Source organism: Hemitrygon akajei, chromosome 21 (assembly GCF_048418815.1).
Source record: "Hemitrygon akajei chromosome 21, sHemAka1.3, whole genome shotgun sequence".
Lineage (NCBI taxonomy): Eukaryota > Metazoa > Chordata > Chondrichthyes > Myliobatiformes > Dasyatidae > Hemitrygon > Hemitrygon akajei.
This window is the reverse complement of record NC_133144.1, coordinates 62,668,920-62,695,400: the sequence shown is the minus strand read 5'-3', so window position 1 is coordinate 62,695,400 and position 26,481 is coordinate 62,668,920. Positions and strand designations below refer to the sequence as shown.

General features: G+C 38.5%; 1 protein-coding gene across 2 annotated transcripts in view; it reads left to right on the top strand.

Annotated features, from left to right (window-relative positions):
* The window catches only part of parga (poly (ADP-ribose) glycohydrolase a), a 165,024-nt gene that overhangs the window by 29,350 nt on the left and 109,193 nt on the right, over positions 1–26,481 (top strand). For both annotated transcript variants that reach the window (XM_073025591.1, XM_073025592.1), the window contains exons 6-7: positions 2,828–2,911; positions 4,285–4,359. In XM_073025591.1, coding sequence (XP_072881692.1) covers positions 2,828–2,911; positions 4,285–4,359 — 159 coding nt within the window. The remainder of the gene's footprint in view (positions 1–2,827; positions 2,912–4,284; positions 4,360–26,481) is intronic.

Sequence of the window (26,481 nt, the reverse complement as noted above, 5' to 3'; positions counted from 1 at the left end):
GTCTTCGGTACTCAACCAGGTACTCCATCCGGACCAGATGCTTTCCTTGGATTCACTCTCTTGAAGGCAGACTGCACATCACCTTCAGATACTGAGACCAAAGGATCATCAGAAGACATATAAATGTGCAATGGTTCTTCCCTGATCTGGTGAACAAAGCGAGCATAGAAGGCATTGAGCTCATCTGGAAGCGAAACTCTGCTGTTCCCTATGTCTCAAGGTTTAACTTTGTAGGAGGTTATGGCATTCAAATCCTGCCCCAACAGTCAAGCAGCCCTAGTTGATTCCAGTCTAGACTGGAATTTCTACTTTGACGGAGAGATCACTTTCCAGATGTCATACCTGAACCTCTTGTAGCATTCTTGATCACTAGACTTGAATGTCTCTGATCTGGCTCTCTCTGGATATCACTGTTCATACAGGGCTTCTGATTACTTACAATCTTGAAAGGTTATTTTAAAGAAGATGGGTACCTTGTTATTAAAAATGATAGGAAATGTAAGAAGAAAATTAAGAATTAAGGCGCGGGCTTCTTGTGCTGGAAGGGCCTGTTACCATGCTGCATCTCTAAATAGAGAAAAAAAATACAGGTTGAGTACTCCTTATCCGAAATTCCAAAAATCCAAAAACCTTGGAAGTTTTTTTGAGCACTGACATGACATCACAAATGGAAAATTCTACAAGGTGTTGGGAAGGTTCCCAGGCAATGCACGGGTCTCTGTGTATCACAGACAGTCTGAGAAATGACCTCACATACTGTATGTAATGAACAGAAGTTAATGAAAAATATTTTAAAAATTGGCATAAAACAATAAATGAAGATCTTGATCGTGTATTGAAAGAAGGGATTCGTCAGCGTGGAGTGAGCATATTTCACTTAATGGTATGCTGATCATGAAGCAAGCTAAAATCTATCACGGTGAACTGAAAATTGAAGATGATTGTGAATATTCAGCGGGTCAGTTGCAGAAATTTAAGAAAAGGCACGACATTAAATATTTTAATGATTCAAAACATTTTGAAGATAAAGCATCTGCTGATCACAGACAGACAGACATACTTTATTGATCCCAATCACCAACCAAGAATAGTGTAGAAATATAACAATATAAAACCATAAATATATAATAATAAGTAAATTATTCCAAGTGGAAATAAGTCCAGGACCAGCCTATTGGCTCAGGGTGTCTGACACTCCAAGGGAGTTTGATGGCCACAGGTAGGAATGATTTCCTATGACGCTGAGTGTTGCATCTCGGTGGAATGAGTCTCTGGCTGAACATACTCCTGTGCCTAACCAGTACATTATGGAGAGGATGGGAGACATTGTCCAAGATGGCATGCAACTTGGACAGCATCCTCTTTTCAGACACCATCGTCAGAGAGTCCTTGGCAATTCAGAAGCGATTCAGTGATTTCCCATCTGCCATCCGATTCCTAAATGGACATTGAATCTTTGGACACTACCCCATTTAAAAAATAAAAAAATACAGTATTTCTGTTTTTGCACTTTTTAAAATCTATTCAATAATAGTAAAATTGATTTACTTGTTTATTTCTTATTATTTATTTTATTTACTATTGTTATTTTTTCTCTCTGCTAGATTATGTATGGCATTGAACTGCTTCTGCTAAGTTAATAAATTTCACATCACGTGCTGGTGATAATAAACCTGATTCTGATTCCAAGCCTTTCAGATAGGGGTACTCAAACTGTTACCTGTTTTAGGAATTGGGTAGCAGTTTTTGCAACTGCAATTCTTAACTTTTGTCAGCAGATGTCTCTTTGAGATCAGTATAAAAGTGCGCTTTATCTCAATTGTTTTGACTTTTTGGTTTTTGGACTGTTAGGTGAATGACATGCTGGATATGTATTCAATTTTAAGTTCCTTGAAGTAATATCAATATCTTGATTTATTATCTTTGATGTCTTTTTTCCCCCCTTGTATCCCTACTTCACTCTGTATCAGCATTCTGAGGAGAAACAGGATTGCACATTCTACAAGGAGAATGGGATGTTTTAAGTGGAACATCTTTTACTAGCCTGCTTGGGTTTTTTTTTGTGGGCAGTGTCTTTACAAGGCCCCAGCCATTATCAATACTCTTCAGAAATTGTCTGCCTGATGTCAATGGTTGCGTAACCAGGACTTGTGACATTCACCAGCTGCTCGTATGACCATCCATTACCTGTTCCCATGGCTTCACATGACCCTGATCAGGGCAATTAAGCAGATGCTAATCTTGCCCAAGGGTGACCTGCGGGCCTCGTCACCCAAGCAGGTTGAGAGGAACTTGATTATTACAGGTATCAGATGTTACCGGGAGAACCCATGATGGAATGGAAGAATAGACTCAATTGGTTGAATGACCTAATTCTGCTCCTGTGACTTATGGTTATTAGAGCAAGAAATGATAGTTTTAACATTTAGGTAGAAATAAAAGTTCATTTGGCTGTAAGCATTATTCACATGAATGCTTATTTACATTGAAGGCTCCATGAGCCTGCTCTGCATATCAGTACCATTGTGACTGATCATCTAGCTCAATACTATATTGTTGAGTCTGTTGAACTCTTGATTCTCTTTCTAATTAGAAATCTATCTATTTAAATGTATTCAACAATACCTTCTGTCTTTCATGATGTGAACTTATTTTAAATAATTGCATTCATTTTCACAATTGGGGAAATTACTTTTATGATAAATTTATTCAGCTGGTGTTTGATTTCCAAAGTATTATAGGATGAACTTTATAATGATCTTGATTATGTTGTGTAATTCTTGTCAACATAAACTACACTACAGTTTGAATGCATTTTTTCCTTCAGGACGGAAGGAAGAGTGTGAGCAGTCGATGGGAATTGATTCAAATAGCGTTGTCAAGAAAGTTTGACAATTCACTGGATGTTAAGGTAATATATACAAAGTGGTGGAGGAGCTCAATAGGACAGGCAGCATCAATGGAAAGCAATAAAGAATCGACATTTTGGGCCAAGACCCTTTGTGTGAAATAAGATTCAATATGCAGTAATGTGTTGCAGGCCTTGAGGGATTTCATTCAGTTAATTTGAAATGCAATTTTAGTAAGTTCTTTTGATTATAATTAGCTTGTATATTGAGCAAGTGCTTTACATCAACTTTAATCTACTTGGTTGTTAGCTTTTGCACTTTTTGAGCACTTGCTGCCAGTTAGTATGTAGCTTTACTGGCATGACAGGAAAGAGCAGGAAGCCATTTTAGCCCTTAATTCATTCTGTAAGATCAAAGCTGATCTGTAGCCTAATCCACCTGTCTGCTTCCCCTAATACATAAATTAAAATTAAAAGTATAACACATTGACATGTGAATTGCAAATAACGAAAGAGTTCAAAATTTCTACCACCACCTGCATGTTTCTTATCTTCACTTCTGAAAGGGATGATTCTAATTTTTAGCCATTTTCTCTTACTCTTAAATTTGTCACAGCCAGATAGATTTATCATCTACTCTTGGTTCCCCACAGTGTTTGAAGATTCAGGCAAATTGACCCTTTCAAAATTCCTGGGAATACAAAACTAGTATTCTGATGCCTTGTCGTAATTTATCATATCAGTGAAACCACAGTGTTTTCTCTCAATCTTCTTCTTGGGCCTTTGGCTCCCAGAGGAGCATTGGCCATTGATGACCACTCATCTCCATTGTTCAACGTTGATTGTTGTGGTTGGAGTTCATCAATGTTTTTGTAATCCATTGTATCCCACTGTCCATACAGCTTCACCAGAGCCCTTTTGGCCAGCCTTACCCATTTCTCCCTCTCACGATGGCAACATAGGGTTGGACTTTGAGAGCTTTTAATCCCATGAGGATTACTTTAAGCCACCAAAGTTCTGTTAGGAAATTTTTGGCAAATAGCCTCTGGAAGTCTGTATAAATACCGTTGATGATATCTGGTTAACCACTTTAATTGCCATAATTTTGTGGGGAGCAAAATTAAATTTGTTTTTTTTTTTGTTCCCTCCTAATCTCTAAAATCCATACTCTCTTCCTGATCAACTCCAGATTTTCAGGACATTTAAGAACTCTATCCTTAATTTATAAGTTTCCTCTGTTGCCTATTTACCCTTATTCTTTTAACTAAAAGGCTGATTTGCCTCAGTTTTTACATTGTTATTTTGCTCATGTTAATATTAGCAAGTCCCTGTCTTAATAGTTTTCTCAGGATGTTTGGAGCCATTCTCTCCAAATGGTAATCATGTCCTTCAAATGAAGCCAGTTAAATAACTATTCCTTCTACTTTTTTTTACAGGACGCAATACTGAAGTACAATGCAGGATATGCAAAAAAATGGGACTTCACTGTCCTGAATTACCTTTGCACTAAGGTAAGACCATTAGATAGATGAATAGAAGGATAATTTATTGGTCCCAAAGGAAATTACAGTGTCACAGTCGTATTACAAATGCACAGATTACAAATATTGAGAAGTAAGAATAAAAAATAAGCTACCTTAAAAATAAAGATGTACAAGATTGACAAGTCAAAGATGACAAAATTTGCAAGATTTACAAGTTCACACTGATATGATGATAGTGTATGAATTACTGTAATATTATACAGTAATGGTGCACATTCACACAGTCCAGATAATAAGTGGTGGTAGTATTCCACAGGGTGTCTGTGATAGCAGGGTGTGGTAAGCAGAGAAAACAGAACTCTGGTACACAGAGGCTAATAACAGTCAACAGGAGGGGGTCATCACTTCTCTGGTTGACTCATTGTAGAGCCTAATAGCTGAGGGTAAGAATGACCTCATATAGCACTCAGGACAGTTGTCTTAGTCTATTACTAAAAGTGCTCCTCTGTTCAGCCAAGGTAGCATACAGAGGGTGAGAAACATCGTCCTGAATTGCCAAGATTTTACGAATCCTGATTCACTTATCTGATTTACTGGAATTACTGATGTGCTTGTAAGGAGATGGAACAGTTTCGAAATAGCGAGTTAGCGTAATGCAGCAAGTAATGAAAGCTATACAATGTAAATTGTGTGTATTAAGGGGAATATGGGAAGTCCCCTTACAATTTTTTAAAATGATTGTAATCATTTTTCTTTTGGCAATGACTGATCCAAATGAAGGCTCTATACTTTAAACAAAGAGGCCAGTAATTTAAATTGATTTTTTGTTATAACATCATCAAGATCACTTGGATTTTAGTGTTTTTAAATATTCTTTAAAAAATGTAGTTCTGAAGTACTTTTCCAAAAACACTGAAAATTCAATGAATTTTATATTGTACTTCATGATCTTTGTGTAATTGAAAGGTGAAGAAAGAGACAAGATTATGGACCACCCCAACCTCATCCCACCAACACTCAGCTTGTCTTATGAGGCATCAGATGTAGGCAGTTGAATTACACACACAAAATGCTGAAGAAACTTGGCAGATCAGGCAGCATCCATGGACAGAAATAAACAGGGTGATGTCTCAGACCAACCCTTCATCAGGAGCTTCATTGGGTCTTGTCTGGAAACGTCAACTATTTATTCCCATCTATGGATGCTGCCTGATCTGAGTTCCTCTAGCATTTTGTGTGTTTTGGTCTGGATTTTCAGCATCTGCAGAATCTCTTGTGCTCATGTTATACTGTACCAGCACTCATAAAATGCTGAAGGACTCAGCAAATCAGGCATCATGAATTACAGGTGTTAAATTTGAAAGATGTCATTGAAAACTTGGATTTATAAACTTCTTGGCTGCGGCTTCCCTCCTTCCTCCCTTGGCCAAGGAATGTATCCTGTTGCAGTGAAGTAAACTGTAGAACGCTGATTTTACAATTGACCCCACTGAGTGCATAGAAGACCAATGTGTCAGGGACCTGTTAATGAGATGTTGTACTGCTTACTCATTTCAGACCATCTCGTCAAACCTTGCTTGCTTTGGTTTGTCAGTTCACATTATTGGATAATTCAAATATGTTCATTATTTTAAAAAATGTCATCTTGTGATTCTTCAATCGAAGGGGAATTTATATTTTTGTAATGCTTCCCCTACAAAAGGAGTGTCACAGTAGCTGTAGAGATTTTGTTTTTGCTTCAAGTGTTATTTTTGCTTTGTAAAATCACAGGAGGTGGTTAGAATTTCAGGAGTTTTAATGTAGTTTTTAGATTAAGTTGTTTTATTGTTAATTAAAATTATAAAATTAGTAGAAGTATTGCAAACATATTATCTCCAATAGACACCTTTCAGAATTCAGTATTACACTATTTTAAGAACTTTATAGTTGAAGATCCTTTTGTAGATCAATTGAGATGTGAAGAAATAGCAAATATCAGATACTTCATTCCCAGTAGCTAATTCATGCTAGGTTGTTCTCCCAATGGCAAACAATTGAGAAGATATACAGTACCTATAAAAGTATTCACCCCCCCCCCCCCCCACCAGAGTTTTCATGTTCATAGTTTGACAACATTGGATCACCGGTGGATTTAGTTTGGCTTTTTTTTTTTTACACTAATCAACAGAAAAAGACTCCTTCATGTCAAAGTAAAAACAGATCTCTACAAAGTGATCTGAATTAATTACAAATAGAAAACAAATAAAACAAATAGAAAACACACTGATTGCATAAGTATTCACCTTTTATTAATATGACACACAAAATTATCACTGGTGCAGCCAGTTGGTTCTGGAAGTCATGTAATTAGTTAAATGGAGATCACCTGTGTGCAGTCAAGGTGTATCAATTGATTGTAGTGAAAATACACCTGTAGCTGGAAGGTCCAACTGCTGGTGAGTCAGTGTCCTGGTGCAAACTGCACCATGAAGACAAGAGAACACTCCAAACAACTCCATAAGAAAGGTTATTGAAAAGACAGGAGATGGATACAAGAATATTTCCAAGTCACTGAATTTCCCTTGGAGTGCAGTTAAGTCAATCATTAAGAAATAGAATATAGCACAGCTGTAAAGATGCCTAAAGCAGGCTGTCCTCAAAAACTGAGTGACTGTGCAAGAAGAGGACTAGTAAGGGAGGCTACCAAGAGACAACTCTGGAGGACTTAGATGCTTCAGTGGCTGAGATGGGAGAGACTACGCATACAAAAACTCATGAAATCTTAGCTAGAGTTTGTCAGAAGGCATGTGGGAGAAGTCAGCTGGAAGAAGGTTCTATGGTCTGATGAAACCAAAATTAAGCTTTTTGGCTATCAGACTAAGCACTACGTTTGGCATAAGCAGAACACCACACATCATCAAAAACGCACCTTCCCCACCGTGAAGCATGGTGGTGGCTACATCATGCTGTGAGAATGCTTCACTGCAGCAGGCCCTGGAAGGCTTGTGAAGGTAGAGGGTAAAATGAATGCAGCAAAATACAGGGAAATCCTGGAGGAAAACTTGATGCAGTCTGCAAGAGAATTGTGACTGGAGAAGATTTGTTTTCCAGCAAGACAATGACCCTAAGCTTAAAGCCAAAGCTACACAGGAATGGCTTAACAAGAATAAAGTAAATGTCCGAGAGTGGCCAAGTCTGAGTCCAGATCTCAATTCAATTGAGAACTTGTGGCTAGATTTGAACAGGGCTGTTCACTCATGATCCCCATGCAATCTGACAGAACTTGAGCAGTTTTTTAAAGAAGAAGTGAGAAAAATTGCAGTGTTCAGATGTGCAAAGCTAATAGAGGCTTATCCACATAGACTCAAGGGTGTAATTGCTACCAACGGTGCATCTACTAAATACTGACTTGAAGGGGTGAATATTTATGCAATCAATTATTTTGTCTTTTCTATTTGTAATTAATTTGGATGATTTTCTAGAAATCTGTTTCCACCTTGATAAGAAGTAATTTTTTTCAAAAAAAAAGCCAAATTCAATCCACAGTGATTCAATGTTGTAAAACAATGAAACATGAAAACTTCTGAAGGTGGTGAATACTTTTTATAGACACTTTATATTGTGTATTGTCCTTCATTATAGGGGGATTTTTCAAGGTTAAAGAATTCTTTAAGTTATATAGTGCTTTGGTGAAACCATGCATGAAGTATTGTGTACAGGTTTTGCTTCCCTCCCTGAAAAGGGATGTTAATGCCATAGAGGAAATGCAGTGATTCATTTCTTGAGCTGGTGTGATTTTGCTGTGCGAAGCAGTTAACTTGCAGTCTCTATAGTTTAAAAGAAAATGAAGGGAAATGATTGAAACAGAAAATTCTTCCGAGACCAGTTAGGGTAGATGCAGCAATGTTTGCCTCTGGTGGGCTCAGAAATTCAGGAAAGAGATGGCTAGTTTTACTGGAGAGTGGTGAATGTGTGGAATTCTGTATCCATGGGAGTGGTGGAGGTTGAGTTGCCAGATATATTCAGGGCTGATGGATTTTGAGATAGTAAGGATATCAAGACAAAAGGGGGTAGTCCAGGAATGTAGTTCTAAAATAAATGAGCAGTCATAATCTAAGTGAATCATGACATTCATCTTATGAGGTTCTTATTTCATGGAGTTCAGAAAATGCAACATTGCTCTTCTGTTGCTGTAGAACTTGGTACAAAATCCAATTACCATTCTCTTTTTAATGCAAGGGTAATTCATTTTCACTTCACTTAACATTTATCAAGATTGCATTGTAGCTGTATAGCAATTCAATGCAAAGGGAGGTCAGGCAACATAAGGTGCACAAACCCCAGAGAAACTGATCTCCATAGCTTGTTATTAAAATTGTCAAAATCCCCATTAAAGGCAGATGGTACATTATCATTTTATAGTTCTCCCAGCATAAATTTAAGATGATGATTTAATTTCCCCAGTCTGTTATTTTTTTTAAAGAAACATCTTCAACCTGTTAACTATGTAACTGGATTACAGATGGACAACTCTCAAGTCTTTCTGAGTGTGGAAAACATTAATTGCACGTTTGTGCATGCAAAATTGGACTTAACAGGGAAGTGAACTTGTAGTCTTAGTTTAAAGTGATCCTTTTGTATGTTAGATATTTGCTTAACCTTTAGTTGTTAATCCGTTAGACCGTTTCCTCTCCCCTCCCCCCCCCCCCCCGAGGATTACATATTGAGTTAAAATAATAGTCCAAGATCAAAATCATGCAAACGCTGAAAATTAGATAGGGAAAACAATACTGGAAATTCTCAGCAGGTTTCAGAAATGAAAGCTGAACCATAAGCAGCCAGTGAATGGTTAAAATGTAAGTTACAGCACTGAACTGGTTACTTGCCCAACTGTTGTGTCCTGCTCTTTATACTCCACCTGAACCACCACTTTTGTTTTCTAATCTTCCCAATGTATTTCTCTTCCATTCTAATTGAATCTTCTCTTTAATTGACCATTAACTTCTATATTATGATCAAAATATACAGTTGTTTCAGGATATTCTCCCTGCTATACTGCACCTAGGGATTTCAAATTTTTATGTACTTTACAGTTAATAAACTGTGAACTACAATATAGAATTGAAGGTATAATCTATGTCGGGGGCGGGGGGGGTAGAGGAGCAATATTGACATACAATTAGTCATTCAATAAACAGCTTTATAAACATCGTCACTACAAACTCTATCATATATTTTGCCGCAGAAAAATTTGAAAAACTTTAGTGTACTGTATTTGTCTATAAAATCAACACCATGTAATGGATGAGCATGATGTACCTTTTAGTAAATTTTCATTTTTTAGAAGGTGATTTTTTTTTCTGATGATGAAATTGGGTTCATTCAATTTAATTGCTGCCACTTGCTTTTCATCTTTACTGCAAGTGTATAAATCTTTTAATGGCCAGCAGAGGAGGGAAGGCAAATGGAAATAATGAATTTTTAAAGTTATAATTACGGAAGCAAAATCTTTAATGCTACTTGCCAATATTTTTTTTGTGTTTACTCCAGTGGCTTTTAAAAAAATCTGAGCAAGAATTCTTCACATGTAAAGAAAATGTTTGAGCTGTGTCCCAATTTTTCTTTATGATGGGCTTGTGCTTAATATGCAGTTGTATCATCACCCCAATTTAAATTAAGCACAAGCCTGTGATAATGAAAATTTGGGACACAGCTTAAACATTTTCATCACATGTGAATTTGCCTGATGTTGACAGGTGGAGAATGGAGGTAAAATCTTTTCACAATATTTACCACTTCAAATTAGAGTCATAGAGGACCAGAGCATAGAAACAGTTTATTTGGCCTATTTAGCTGAACTTGGACCACATCCTTCAAAATCCCTCCATGTAACTATCCAAGCTTTAATGGACCCCTCGGTTGATGGTAGGGGCCTGTGGCATAAAAGAAGGTTGGGAAACCCTGTCTTAAATGTTACAATTTGAACTGACAGCTGGTTCCACAATCATACCACCTTCTGAGTGAAAAGGTTCCCCTCAGATTGCCCTTAAGTATTTCACCTTTCACAATTAACCTATAATCTCTGATTCTAGTCTCACCCAACCTGGCTGAGCGAAGGACAGGAGAATGAGAGGGAAGTCCTAACCTATTTAACTGTTCCCTATAACTCAGGTCCTCAAACCCTGGCAGCAACTTTGTAAACTTCCCCTGCAGTGTTTCCAGTTTATATCTTTCTAGAATATTTCTCTATTTCAAATGTTATGTGCCATTAAATTTACATTTTTGATGTTTTGGTTTAATTTTGGCTGGCATTTTTCGCACTTTATAAAATAAGTCCTGAATTGTTGTAGCAGAATGTGCTTAAAGCACCACTTTTGCCTAAAGGGATTTTGAGATATTACTCTATAACCAGTTACTTTAAGATTTGTATCAAATAGTTAAGTAAAATTAATTCAAAAGCTGTCTTAATTTGAAAATTGTAAGAAGAGCAAGGGTTTGCAAAATTACTGTTAAAAATTTAATTACCATAGATTCCGGATTTTAAGCCGCTACTTTTTTCCCACATTTTGAACAGCTTTGAACTTTGCGGCCTTTAATCCAGAGCGGCTAATACATGATTTTTTTCATGCCGCCTCGTAAACATTTTGCCTCATAACAGTAGACCAATAAAATTGATGAGTAGTTCACAGAGGTCCAATGAAATTGTACGATAAATCAAGCGCACTTTCACAATTAAATTATTGTAAATCAGTCATTTGTACTCACCCTCATCAACATGGAAAACACTCGAAGCATTGTGCTGCCTTATGGCAGTTATTTAGTTTATAATATTTTCGCTTAGTAATTCATTTTCTAGTTAAAGTTAGAAGAGTTTTAACTATATTTGTTTTCTGTACTACATCGCGGGATGCTATGATGTCACACCCAGTTTCGCGGTGTCTTGTGGGAAAACGCCGGTTTGCGATAAACGGAAAGGAGGGGGGAGCGCATTACGCGAGCGGCTTTGGATCTGAGCGAACGCTGCTTTTAAGTTAAAGGCGATCAATAACTTTTCCTGGTAGGCTGCAGTATATATATTTTTTACCAGTCGTTAGGAGATATTGGAATGTTGTTCAGTAAAGAAGTATACGCAACGTATATTTAAAAGTAGCCGCGTTACGGGCACGGTTCAAAAAAAAGCATTTGCAATATGTATTTGTTTTTGTTACCATATGGATTTAATTAAAAGTTAAAAAATCCTCACGTGTAATATCTTTCTGTGTAAATATCTCATATTACAACGTGGGACACCTGCGGCCTAAAATCCGGTGCGGCCTTTACAATTAAAAAATTGATTTTATTTCTAAAATTAGAGCCAGCGGCTTTTAATCAGGTGCGCTCTGTAGTCCGGAATCTACGGTAAATGTCTATTTAATTTATTGAATAAGTTTAATGTAATTTTATTACAAGGCTAATTAGCCATGGAAACTGGATTCAAGACAAACTTCCCTCTAAGTACATTAATAATATGAAAATGGTTGTGTTTTACGGCATTTGGGTGCAGTTTCCTGGGAAGGTCATTCATGAGAATAAAAATTTATTTGCTAGCAGTAAGACAAAATGGGAAAAATCAAATTATATTTGTTTTGATAAAATCCAGTCACATTTTAAATGTTTACACAATCCAAGTTTTTTTATTTCACATTGATTATATTCATAACAATAAAGGTGGTCCTTTTAAAATCGTATTTGTGTAATAAGTTTTAAAATTTCCTGTATTATTTTGATTTCCTGTGCTGTAGTTAATTTGCACAAAAACAGCTTTGTTTAATCAATGATTGACGCCTCATTAAAGTAAACAAAATGCAGAACTGTGTCTTCAAATTAGATAGTTACTCGTTAATAATATGGCATTTTGTACATGGGAAGCTTTAATCAACACACACAAAATGCTGGAGGAACTCAGTAGGCCAAGCAGCATCTATAGAAAAGAGCAAACAGTCAAGTTTTGGGCGGAGACCCTTCGTCAGTCCTGATGTAGTGTCTCAGCCAGAAACATCAACTGTTTACGCTTCCATAGATATTGCCTGGGCTACTGAGTTTCTGTAGCATCTGCGGATTTTCTCTTGTTTGTGATTTGAGTTTTATAAAATCTGAAAGTATCATTAAAGTTCTGTATTTCCTCATCAACGATATATGTTGATACACATTTGATAGTGGTGCACAACCAAAGAATCGCTGACATCCCCTGTTTGCACATTGCAGCTGCCCATCCTTCAGACTTCCCAGAGAAAATCTGCATATGCTGGAAATCCAAGCACCTTCATCCTGATGAGGGTTCTCAGCCAAGACTTCTTACTCTTTTCCATAGAGGCTTCCTGGCTTGCTGAGTTCCTCCAGCATTTTGCGTGTGTTTCAGACTTTGTATTTGTGGATTAATGTTACTGGGTCTCTCTCTTTCCCTTCCATGTTTTGATGGCACTCTCGAATCGGGAATCGGCTGAGTATCGTGTACAGGATTTGCTGGTCTATTGTCAGCAGCCGCATGCAATAAGGTTGAATTTCCTATAGAGCAATGGATAGGGGTAAAGGGAGGAATGGGGAAGAATAGTGTTTGTACGAGCTAAGAGGGAAGGTGGAGATTAGTTTCAGCATGAAGTGGGGAGGGTAAATCAGAATAATTAAGAGATATTGTTCATAAGAACAATGAAATTTACAGGAAGATGTTTCCTGCTTGGCATTACTGCCTGCTACACCTCCAACAGTGCCCTTGTGACACTGCAGGGTCATCAGCTGGGGACCACCATTCTAAATTGTGTCGTGTTAAACTGTCCACTCGTATTAGGGCAGCATGGTAGCATAGTGGTTAGTACAGCGCTTTACGTTATCGGCGATCTAGGTTGAATTCCCGCCACTGTCTGTAAGGAGCTTGTACATTCTCCCTGTGAATGCGCAGATTTCCTCTGGGTGCTCCGGTTTCTTCATTCTCAGTCCAAAGACGTACTGGTTAGTAGGTTAATTAGTCATTATAAATTGTCCAGTGATTAGGGGGTTGCTGGGCAGTGCAGCTGGAAGGGCCTGCTCCACACTGTAACTCAATAAGTAAATGAATATATAAACAACAGTAAATGAATAGAAAAATAAATACTTTTTAAATTTAAAGTAACCAAGAATCAATACTAGAAAATCTGATGTAGTTTACGTCCACTGAGTTTCTGAAAAGCATATTGTTCATTAGGATCATTAAAGTCATTTTTTTCTATTTCCATTTAAATATTTCATTTATCTTTGAAGTGGTGCATCAATTAATGAAGTTTGCTTCAAGTTAGCCGGAGAAGTAGCTCCACTGAAATCACTTCCATAATATCAGTGTGTATGTTACATAATAACATTACCAATTTATAGAATCCTATCATTTCCTAGCATCCTATTGATGCTTGTCCAGATCAAGAAGATGTGTGGGATGGATTTTTTTATAAGTGGAGGTGCATGAAACAGAAGTGGTACATAATAGTAGACATGGTAAAAAAGCTGTGAATTCGCTTTCTCTGAAGATTTTTACAGTTTCTCCTCCTGTCCTTGTGCACTGAGAAGTGAAAGCATGGAACTGCACCCTAATGAAATCCTTTTTAAAATGGGTAATAAAATCTGACTTTAATGTGCTTCATATCTTTATTGCTTGCAGTCTAATTTTTTCTCTGCTAAAGCTAACTTCTGTTCTGTTTAGTCTTCACAACGAACTGTGGCAAGCCTTAGGATCTCATCTATTGATCTGCACTGGCTTGAAGAAAAGATAATCTTTGATTTATTTTAACTTTCTGTCACCCTGAAGGCTTGTGCAATCAGGAATGATTTCCAGTGGTTGGAAATCCTTTTTATTTAACACTAAAAGATTTTTTTTTTATTTTTCAGCTGCAGAAGATACCAACTCCATTGGAATGGGTGGGGGGGGGGTGGTGGGAGAAGAATTGTGACTTTCAGATTATTTTGAAACAGTGCTATTTGTTGTAACAAGGTAAACCCTTCAAAGTCTTGTCTTAGGCAAATTTGCTATTTTGTATGTGAACGTAGGATTTACTATGGTTCACTTGACAATAATAAACCAATACTATTGAAGAAACTTCATTTTTTAAAAAAAATCAAGGTACAGTTATTTTCAGTATTACTTAGTTTGGTATTTTGATTTAGGTTCTTTTGATCTGTTCTCAAAGAAATGGAAGATCTTGGGGGATCTTTGCAGGGTGCTTGTGGAGGATGTTTCCTTTTGTGGAAGAACCTGGAACTAGGATATTGCTAATTAAATAACGTAGGACTACCTATTGATGACTGAGGGCCTTCCCCCCCCCCCCAGAAAGATGTATGTTTTTGAAATTCTTAAGGAGCAGTGGAGGCGGAGTCTTAAATATTTTTAAGCAAGAGGTTAATAGATTCTTGAAGCAAGGGAGTGATGGGATTGAATAGTGCAACAGGTTTGAGGAGGCAAAAGAGTCACAATTTGTCTAGCTGTATATCCAGAGAGAAATATAAGATTGCATAATTTTGTGTTTTAATCTACTACCTCTGCCATTTAGCCTTGATGCCTTCAAAACATAAGAATTGTTTTATTTGCTGAGGTCTTGGTAGTCAAAATAATCCTTCTCTGGATACCATCTTGCTCTTAATAAACATACAGAATGCCTCTGGATTCTCTTTAATCCTACTTACCAAGGACAATTAATGGCCTCTTTATTTTAGCCCTCCTAATTTCTTATTTCCTGCTGTGCTGTATTCCTCGATGGCCATGCAATGCCGAATTTCAGCTTTCTAAACGTTGTATATGCTTTTTTGTTAACTAAATATTTGTCAAGTAGTTTTGCTAAAAGTATAAACTACAGATGTGACAATATATCAAGGTACCAAACTCTACTAAACTACCTGACATTCCTGCCAATTTGAAAGCTCAGACACCATGCATGGAATAAAATATGTCAATGCTAACAAATTCAACTAAAAGGATTTGAGATGAATACTTATCAGAGCACTTTAACAGCAACAGTCCATTAACATTGCCGCTGGAAAGGTTAATTAACAATCTGAATGTGCCAAAGAAAGCAAATTCACATGATATTCCAGAGATGCAGGTTTGTAAGCACACTGTCACTCATTTTAATTTGAACTTTGACTGCTTTTTGTAATTTGTTTTGCCAGATCTACAAGTTGTTCTGTATGTGGGTGCATAACTCATGCTATTTCTCAGAGGACAAGATGTATCTTTGGTGCATTTCAGTGGGACATAGATAGAAAAGCTGTTCTGTGAAGTTCTTTTTTTAAAGTTGTAGATGGTATTGTAGAACAATTAAATTGTACAATTATGTGATATTACAATTCAATGGGAGCACAAACCTTTAAATGTTTAAACAAGAACATACTAGGAAGACTTATTGTCTGCTTGCATCTGTGAAGAAAAGTAGCTTTAATATTTCATGAGCAGTTCGTAAGATGCAATGAAAAGTGGGAAGGGAAGCAGAGAACAAAATGGATGATATGTGATTGGCTTAAAGGAAGAAAACAGAAGATAGTTCTGGAAGGAAAGTATTCTGCCTGGAGGTCGGTGACTAGTGGAATGCCGCAGGGATCTGTCCTGGGACCCCTGCTATTTGTGGTTTTTATAAATGACTTGGATGTAGAGGCGGAAGGATGGGTGAGTAAGTTTGCAGATGACACAAAGATTGGAGGAGTTGTGAATGGAGCTGTAGTTTGTCGAAGGTTACAAGAGGATATAGACAGGCTGCAGAATTAGGCAGAAAAATGGCAGATGGAGTTCAATCTGGACAAGTGTGAGGTGATGCATTTTGGAAGGACAAACCAGAAGACTTGAGTACAGGATTAATGGTCAGTTACTTAAGAGTGTGGATGAACAAAGGGACCTTGGGGTTCAAATCCATACATCCCTTAGGGTTGCTGCACAGGTTGATTGGGTAGTTAAGAAGGCCTATGAGATACTAGGCTTCATTAACAGGGAGATTGAGTTCAAGAGTAGAGAGGTCATGTTGCAACTCTACAAATCTCTGGTGAGACCACACAGAGTATTGTGTTCAGTTCTGGTCACCTCATTATAGGAAGGATGTGGAAGCTATGGAGAGGGTGCAGAGGAGATTTACCAGGATGTTGCTTGGTTTGGAGGACAAGTAATATGAAGCAAGGTTAGCAGAGCTGGGACTTTTCTCTTTGGAGCGTAGAAGAATGAGAGGGGACTTGATAGAGGTCTACAAGATTATGAGAGGCATAGATAGGGTGGATAGTCAGTACCTGTTTCCCAGGGCACCAATAGCAAACACCAGAGGGCATATGTACAAAATTAAGGGAGGGAAGTTTAGGGGAGACATCGGGGTAAGTTTTTTACACTATTGGTTGTGATTGCCTGGAATGACTTGCCAGGGATGGTGGTGGAGGCTAAAACAATTAGGGGTATTTAAGAGCCTCTTGGACAGGCACATGGATGAAAGAAAAATGGAGGGTTATGGGGTAGTGTGGGTTTAGTACTTTTTTTAAGGATTATATGGGTCGGCACAACATGGAGGGCTGAAAGGCCTGTACTGTGCAGTAGTGTTCTATGGTGATGGGCCAAAAGGCTGGTGTGGTTAATTAAGAAAGCATGATGGTGCAAGGCGAGTGTCTGGACAAGTAAAGAAACAAAATATTTGTCTGGAGGTTTTGTGAATGAAAATAGCAGAATAATGATATTAAGGTGTAGCATGCTGTAAGCTGGCAGTCCAAAAAGCCAGAGACAGAGTCGAGCTTTAATGCCATTGTATTTGATTTCTCACTGCATGGAAGAAGCTGGCCAGATGTGAAGTTACATCTGGCTTCTTGGCTTTGTGCCAAATATGGTTGGCATAAAAATTGCTGACATAGATTTATTTTTTAAAAAGGTAAAGTCTGAATTTTTTTAAACTTCAGGTTTACATTGGTTTTAATTTCTAGTACCTTCTAAAATAAATCTCATTAATTTAATTTCAACTTGCTGAGTAACCTTTTTTATGATGACACATGGAAGACTGTCTGGCCTAGTAGATGTACACTGGCTCCCAACACAGCTGACCCATTAGTCCCTTCCCAACTCCTAGTATCTCTGTAGCACACTAACTTAACTGCTACCACACCCATCAGTCGTCTTCTTGATTGTTTTGCTGCCTGCCTACATTACAGGGTAATTTGCAGCAGCCAGTCTATCTGCCAGCATGCCTTTTGGGATCCAGGAGGAAACCAGAGCACTGACTGAAAAAGCATTTGATCAATGGAAAGTAATTTCACTCTCCACAGCACCCAAAAACCAAAATTGAACATGATTCTTGGAGCAGTGGTATCAATATGTTTTTGGAGTGATTGCAGTTGCCCTTCACCTTGTAGGGCGAGTCTAGTATGGAATGTGGGCATACTGAGCCTGCTGTGTCAACCACCAGTTGGGATGACTGGACAGCTACCAGATTGAGATGCTCCAACCCAAAGTTTTGAGCTCTTTCAGATGCATGTCCCTAGTGGGGCAAATGGCAGATGCTGATCTTGGTCACTTAATGTTGTTCTCTAAATGACTTTTAACTTTTCATCACATTGCTTGTGAGCATGTCCTAGCAAAAGGTACAGCAATAGCAATATGTCGTTGTTAGAATGAAGTCCACATGGAATTACCAATCATTCCCCATCTCTCAATTCCATGCAAGAACAAGTTCAAAGTAAACTTATTATCATAGTACACATATGTTGCTATATTCTACCCTGAAATTCGCTTTTTTGCAAGCATTCATAGTACTCAATGAAAAGCTTGACAAACAGCCAATGTGTGAAAGAGGAGAAATTGTGTACATACAAAAAAAACTTAATGATAGTTGAAAGTGAGTGAAGTTATCATACTGGTTAGGAACCTGATGGTTGTAGAGTAATAACTATTCCTGAACCCGCTGTGTGCTCCTTCCTGATGGCAGCTGTGAGAAGGGAGCCTGATAGTGGGGGTTCAGTATGACCGGATGTGAACACTGAAGTCAAGCTTTGGTAGATGCTCACTTTGGTTTTGATGACAATACTTCACCATTGAACTCACTCAGTGAAAGAGTGTAAACTTTTGCAGTTTCCTAGCCTTAGCTCAGGAATCTGTTGCTGAACCCACATTAGGTTAGTGGGGTGAAATGATTGTTTGTTTCCACAAAGAAAAGTGACAGTATGTCAGGGTAAATATTACACAATTCACTTTTTAGGTCTGTATTTATGTGTTTTTAAACATTGCTTTAATTTTTTATATTATTAATTTTTATCATTTTCACAAGAGATTCTGTGGATACTGGAAATCTTGAGCAGCACAAAAAGCTAGGGCAATCTCAGAGAAATAAACAGTTGATATTCTGGGCTGAGACCCTCATCGGGACTAGAAAAGGGGAATAAGACAGAAGGAGAAGTGGAGGGAGGTGACGAGTACATACTGGTGGTTGATAGGTGGGACCAGGTGAGGGAGAAGGATTGTGGGTGGGGAAGGGGGGTGGTGTAAAAATCTGGGACGTGCCAGCTGGAAATGGTAAAGGGCTGAAGGAAGAATCTGATCGAGGACAATGAACTATGGAATAAAGGGAAGGAGGTGGAACCAGAGGGAGGTGATAGGTAGGTCATTAGGGCAGGGCAGGGAAATGGTGAGAATGCCATCAGTATAGGAGAGAAAACTGTTGGGGGAGCATGAAGTGGTTACTGGAAGTTAGAAGTTAATGTTCATGCCACCCAGATGGAATATGAGGGGTTGCTCCTCCAACCTGAGTTTGGCCTCATTGTGGCAGTAGAGGTAGAGGCGGCCATAGATAGACACGTTGGTGTGGGAATGGGAAGTTGAATTGAAATGGGAGATCCTGGTTCTTGCAACAGATGGAGCGAAGGTGCTTGACAAAGCAGTCCCTTAATTTATGTTGGGTCTCACTGATGTAGAGAAGGCTGTTTTGGATGTACCAGATACGATGAATGACCCTGACAGTCCCAGATGCGGTCTTTTCACACCTGGAAAGGCTGTTTGGGACCCTGAATGGTGTTGAGCAATGAGTAGTAGGGGGCAGGTGTGGCATTTGTCACAGGGATAAGTACCATAGAAAGATTAGTGGGGAGAGACAAATGTACAAGGGAGTCATGTAGAGAGTAATCCTTGCAGAAAGCAGAGAGGTAGGTCAGCGAGCAAAAGATAAGCATAGCGGTAGGATCCCATTGGAGATGCCAGAAGTTGTCAAGAATAACATGCTGTTTATGGAGGCTTGTGTGGTAGTAGGATAAGGGGAACTCCATCCCTGTTATGTTGGGGAGAGGGGAGATGTGGTGAGAATAGTTGTGTGGGGAATGGAGATGATGTCAGTGAGGGCAGCATCACTGGTGGTGGAATGCAAGTCATTTTCTGAACGGAGGACATCTTGAATGTTCATTGGAAAGTCTCATCCTGAGAATAGATATAGATGAGGCAGATTATCTGAGAGAAGGGAATAGCATTTACAGGTATAGGTATAGTGTTTGTTAAGGATGTTTAAATAATCTGTATCCAGAGATCAAGAATCTCTGGGAGAGTGTTGTCAGAGATAGGCCAAGTAAATTTGAGTGCAGGATGGAATTTAATTGACTCACCAAGCATGGGTTCAGGAAGCAGTACCAAGGCATTCATCAATGTAGCTGGGAATGGGTTGGGAGGCATTACCACTGTAGGCACGGAGCATGGGCTGTTCCAGGTAGCTGATGAAAAGGCAGGCTTAGGTGTGGCCCACGCACCTTTGGTTGTTCAAAATGAGAAGAGCTAAAAGGGAAATTTTTGAAGGCAAGTACCTGACTCCTTCTGTACTCTCACAACCTGTCTATCACCCTTTTTCTCTTTATTCCATGGTTCACTGTTGTCTCCTATCAGATTCCTCCTTCAACCCTTTACCTCTTCCATCAATCACCTCCCAATTTCTCACATTAGCATCACCCTCTCTAGCCCATCCTCCTTTCCCCTCACCTGATTTCACCTCTCACCTACAAGAGAAAATCTGCAGATGCTGGAGATCCAAGCAACACACACAAAGTGCTGGAGGAAGTCAGCCGACCAGGCAGCATCTGTGGAAAACAGTGCAGTCGACGTTTCGGGCTGAGACACTTCATCAGGACTCTAGTCCTGTGGAGGGTTCTCAGCTGGAAGTGTCAACTGATTTATACCAAATTTATACCACTGAGAAAGAATTGTCGCTTGTTTATTCATGTTCCACATAGTTTTGGGGAAAAAAAGTGTTTTCAATACACAAACATTTATTCTGAGAGATGCCAATAATAATTTATTGATAGGTCAGAGCTGTTGGGAGTGGTTTAAGCTAATATGGCAGGGTGCTGGGAACCAGGATGATAGTGCTGAGGATGATCCAACAGGTTTACAATTAAATGATGGGTATAACATGATTGTAAGGAAGGACAAGCCAATGATTGGGTATAGATGCAGACAGAGTAAAGAGTTAAATTGTACCACAGAGGCAAAATTCGAAAGAGTGAAGAATGAGGACTGAAGATACTGTATTTAAATACACATAGCATTTGGAATAAGGTGGACAAATTTGTGGTGCAATTAAAGATTGGTCACTGTGACATTGTAGTCATGGCCGAGTCACCGAGTCATGGCTAAAAGAAGGCCGTAGTTGGGAGCTTAACGTCAAAGGGTATACTTTGTATCGAAAGAACAGGCAGGTAGACACAGGCAGTGGTGTGGCTCTGTTGGTAAGAGATGGAATTACATCTTTAGAAAGAGGTGACCGGGTCAGAGAATGTTGAATCTTTGTGGGTGGAGTTTAAAAAAATTGTAAGGGTAAAAAAAACCATTATGGGAATCACAATTGGGTCTCCAAATAGAAGCCAAAGTGTGGGGTTAAGATTGCAAATGGAGCTGGAAAAGACACATAATAAGGATAATGACGCAGTTGTAATTAGGGACTACAATATGCAAGAGGATTGGGAAAATCAGTATTGCAAAAGGGAATTTGTTCAAGGCCTATGAATGGCTTTTTAGAGCAGCTTGTGCTTGATCCTACTTGGGGAAAGGCTATCTTAGATTGGGTGTTGTATAATAACCCAGATCTTATTAGGCAGTTTAACATAAACCCTCAGGAGGCAGAGATCATAATATGATTGAATTTGTACTGAAATTTGAGAGGGAGAAGCACAAGTCACGTGTATCAGTATTGCAATGGAATAAAGGGAATTACAGAAGCTTGAGAGAGGAGCTTGCCCAGCTAGATTGGAAGAGGATGCTAGTGGGGATGACAACAGAGCAGAGATGGCTGCAGTTTCTGGGAATAGTTCACAAGGCACAGGATAGACACGTCCAACAGAGGAAGTATTTCTAAAATGGTAGGGTAGGCACCTGTGGCTGGTGAAGTTAAGGACTGCAAAAAAAACCAAGGAAAGGGCATATAAGGTAGCAAAAGTGAATGAGAAGTTGGATGATTCAGAAGCTTTTAAAATCCAACAAAAGGCGACTTAAAAATCTTTCAGAAGGGGAAAGATGAAATGAGGGCAGATTAGACAATAATATAAAACAGGATAGCAAAAGTTTTTTTCAGTTATGTAAAGAGTAAAAGGGAGGTGAGAGTTGATATTGGACCACTGGAAAATGATGCTGGTGAGGTAGTAATGGGGGACAAAGAAATGGCAAAATGGGTACTTTGCATCCATCTTCACCGTGGAAGACATTAACAGTGTGCCAGAGGTCTGAGTTTTAGGGAGCATGAATGAGTGCCAACGCTATTACAAAGGAAAAAGTGCAAAGCAAACTCAGAAGTCTTAAGGTGTGTAAGTCAACTGGGCCGTATGGACTATATCCGAGTCTTGAGAGAGGTTGCTAAAGAGATAGCAGGTACATTCGTTATGATCTTTCAAGAATCACTTGATTCTGGCATGGTCCCAGAGGACTGGAAGATTGAAAATGTCACTCCACTCTTTAAGAAGGAAGGAAGGTTCTTTGAAGGATTAACAAGCAGGCTGGAGAAAGGAGAGGTAGTGGATGTTATTTACTTGGATTTTCAGAAGGCGTTTGATAAGGTGCCACACGAGGCTGCTGAACAAGATAAAATCCCATGGCATCACAGGAAAGGTACTGGCACGGATAGAGGAATGGCTGTCAGGCTGGAGGCAGCGAGTGGGAATGAAAGGGACCTTTACTGGTTGGCTGCCAGTGACTAGTGGTGTTCCTCAGGGGTCAGTATTGGGACCACTACTTTCCACATTTTGTCAATGATTTAGATAATGGAATTGATGGTTTTATGACATAGTTTGTGGATGATACGAAGATAGGTGGAGGGGTAGATAGTGCTGAGGAAGGACTTGGACAAATTGGAAGAATGGGCAAAAAGTGGCAAATGGAATGCAGTGTTGGGTAATGTATGATAATACATTTTGCTAAAAGGAACAATAGTGCAGACTATTATCTAAATAGGGAGAAGATCAGAGGTGCAGAGGGACTTGGGAGTCCTCATGTAAGACTCTCAGAAGGTTAATTTACAGGTTGAGTCTGTGGTAAAGAAGGCAAATGCAATGTTGGCATTTATTTCAAGGAGAATAGAATATAAAAACAAGATAATGCTGAACCTTCGTACGACACTAGTCAGGCCACACTTGGAGTATTGTCAACAGTTTCAGGGCCCATTTCTCAGAATGGATGTGCTGTCATTGGAGAGAGCCCTGAGGAGATTATGGGAATGAAGGGGTTAAAATATGAGGAGCATTTGGCAGCTTTGGGCCTGTACTCATTGGAACTTAGAAGAATGTGAGGGGAATCTCATTGAAACCTGCTGAATGTTAAAAGGACTAAATACGATAGATGTGGGAAGGATGTTTCCTATGGTGGGGTGTCTAGAACTAGAGGGCACAGCCTCAAAGTTGAGAGGCAACCTTTAGAATAGAAGTAAGGATTAATTTTTTTAGCCAGAGAGTAGTGCATTTGTGGAATGCTTTACCACAGACTGTGATGGAGACCAAGTCTGTGGGTATATTTAAGGCGGTAGTTGATGGATTCCTGATCGGTCAGGGCATCGAAGGATATGACAAAATCCAGGATCCAGGATCAGCCATTATAGAATGGTGGAGCAGACTCGATAGGCTGAATGGCCTAATTCTTCTCTTGTGTATTATGGTCTTATGGTAAGATTTAACAGAAGGTAGGTGGTAGGTTAGTTGCAAATAACAGAATGGCATGATGTTTTTCTAATTGCATTGGATCTGGCATAAGTTAACTATTTTATTAGCTTGTAGGTATGACATGCAACTACTCTGCCAATATGATTAATATTGTTTGTAGGCACAAACCATTGCTCAGTGGCCACTGAGTATATTTCTGAATGTTTCTCTTCTGCTGTAGCCCATCCAGTTAAAGGTTTGATGTGTTGTGTTTTCAGTGATGCTCTTCTGCACACCACTGTGGTTATTTGAGTTACTGTCATCTTCCTGTCAGCTTAAGCAAGTCTGGCCATTCTCTCTGACCTCTCTCAATTACAAGGCCACTCATTGGATTATTTTTTTGTTTATCGCACCATTCTTTGTAAACTCTGGAGGGTGTTGTATGTGAAAATCCCAGTAGCTCAGCAGTTTCTTAGATAACTCAAACTACCTCATCTGGCACCAACAATCATTCCACAGTCAAAGTCATTCAGATCACATTTCTTCCCCATTCTGATGTTTGTTCAGAACAGCAACTGAATCTCTTGACCATGTCTGCATGCTTTTATGCATTGAGTTACTGCCACATGATTGGCTGAGTAGATATTTGCATTAATAAGAGCAGGTGTACCTAATAAAGTGGTAACTGAGCATCTTGTTTGCTTCATCATGTCTAAGATGTGAGGTGAAGGAAATTGTGCAGCCTGCAGTAGAGCTTATCATAATGTTGATGGATCTGAGCACACTATCAACTAAAGTAGAATTTTAACGGTTTTAAGATTTAAGTACTCTGACAACTAATTAGGCAAAGTGCAGAAATGGAGCATGAAATCAGCATCTGTTACACTCTCACAGGAATGTTGGAAGCATTTTGATGCAACTTGTGAATGACAATCATAGATTTAATTCAGATTCTCTAATTGTAGCAACACACAAAATGCTGGAGGAACTCAGCAGGCTAGGTAGCATCTATGAAAATGAATAAACAGTTGATGTTGCAGGCCGAGACCCTTCATCAGGACTGAGAAGGCAGAGAAGTTTTGTTACTCTTGGTTGGTTTTAGTACATGGTTGAGAGGCAGACTTAATAAACCTAACAACCTTAACTAGGTAACTGAAAGTAGGTTTTGTTCCAGTAGAGAAAATATTCCAAAGTGGAATGTTGGATATTGGAATCTGGTCTTGTGCATATGTTATAAGGTAAACTTCTGTTAATTATATAGCCAGTTTTTAGTTTATTTCTTTCCTCGTATGCATAATATAGTTTGAGCTATCTTTGTGTCTTCTATTTTGGGAATGTTGGATGTAGCTTGCCTGTAGATATGGCAACTATATTACCGTAGTAGATATTTTTTGTCAGTAGTATTTCTGGGATGAGATGAGATGTTTAAACACATCATGAGAATACACACACGTGTGCACATGGAATTAGGTGTTAAACAACTATCAGCTCTAAATTTTAAAAGAAATATCCATTTAATGCAAAGGAATAAATTTACCATGTCGTTAGTAGCCATTCGCACTTAGAATCTTGGAATCATTCCTTTTCATTGTATGTAAATTCCCTCTCACCCCACCCCCCCAATGTTGTTCTACATGTCCATAACAGTTCTGTGACTAAAATGGCCAGGCACACCATGAGTGTGTACAAATTTTAAACTGCTGTTCTGTCTACAATTTGTCTTCTACAATTTGTCCCTCCAAGGAAAAATTTGCTGTAATAAAATTTGTAACAGTTATCTGTTTGAATATGTTGATATTTTGAAGCACTAATCAGAGTTAGTGCTCTAATTACGGTGCCGTGCTCTCTAGTTGGAAAGAGAATAATAATGCTTCATTTGAAGAAAGTTCAAACTAAGTTTGGTATCAAAGTATATGCATGTCACCATACTTAACCTTGAGATTTATTTTCTTGTTGACAATCACAGTAAATCAGGAAACACAATAGAATCGGTCAAAATCAGAATCTGGTTTTAATATCATTGGCATGTGTCATGAAATTTGTTAACTTTACGGTAGTAGTACAATGCAATATATGATAATATAGGGAAAGATGTGAATTACTGTCTGTGTATATATTTGCACTAGTATATAATATATGCATATATTTGTGTGTATATATGTGTATTAAATAGTGCAAAAACAGAAATAAAAACAGTCGTGAAGGTAGTTAAACTCTTCTCGGGCTTGCAGCTAGATACAGGTGTCGATTTTAGCTGAAGTTTCGATGACAAACTTTGCTATCTTCAACAGGGATGAATAATGCGTTAATGTTCATAAGTTCAATGTCCATTCACAAATTGGATGGCAGAGGGGTAGAAGCTGTTCCTGAATCACTTGACTGTGTGCCTTCAGGCTTCTGTACCTCCTTCCTAATAGTAACAATGAAAAGAGGGCATGTCCTTGGTGGTGAGGATCCTTAATGATAGGTTGCTGCCTTTTTGAAGTACCATTCCTTGAAGATGTCTTGGATACTACAGAAGCTAGTGTTCATGATGGGGCTGACTAATAACAACTCAATGAAAGATTGCCCCCAACAGGAAGGACAAGCAAGTAATGTACAAAAAAAAAGAATTGTGCAAATACAAGAAGAAAGGGATAGATGAATAAATAAATATGGAGAACACAAGATGAAGAGTCCTTGAAAGTGAGTTCATAGTTTTAAATTCAAGTTAATTCAGCCTTACAAATGTACACAGCTAAATGAAACAACATTCCTTTGGGGCTAAGGTGCATAACACAGTACACATAGTCACACACAACACTCGACACATAAATTTACAATAGCACATACTGTCGCAAAAATATTAGATTGCTATCACCATAATTTTATTGCCAGTTTGAGAACATGTGCAGAACTAAGTAAATTGGAGGCAAATGAAGATGAAAAGTAGAAAGGTTTTCCAACTTACTCATGTTCTATCTGAAATTATTTATGTATCCAGAGTATTGTGCAATCTACTTCTGAAGTTCCACATAAAATCATACCCAGTATTTAGATATAAATGCATTTTAGTAAAGGAAT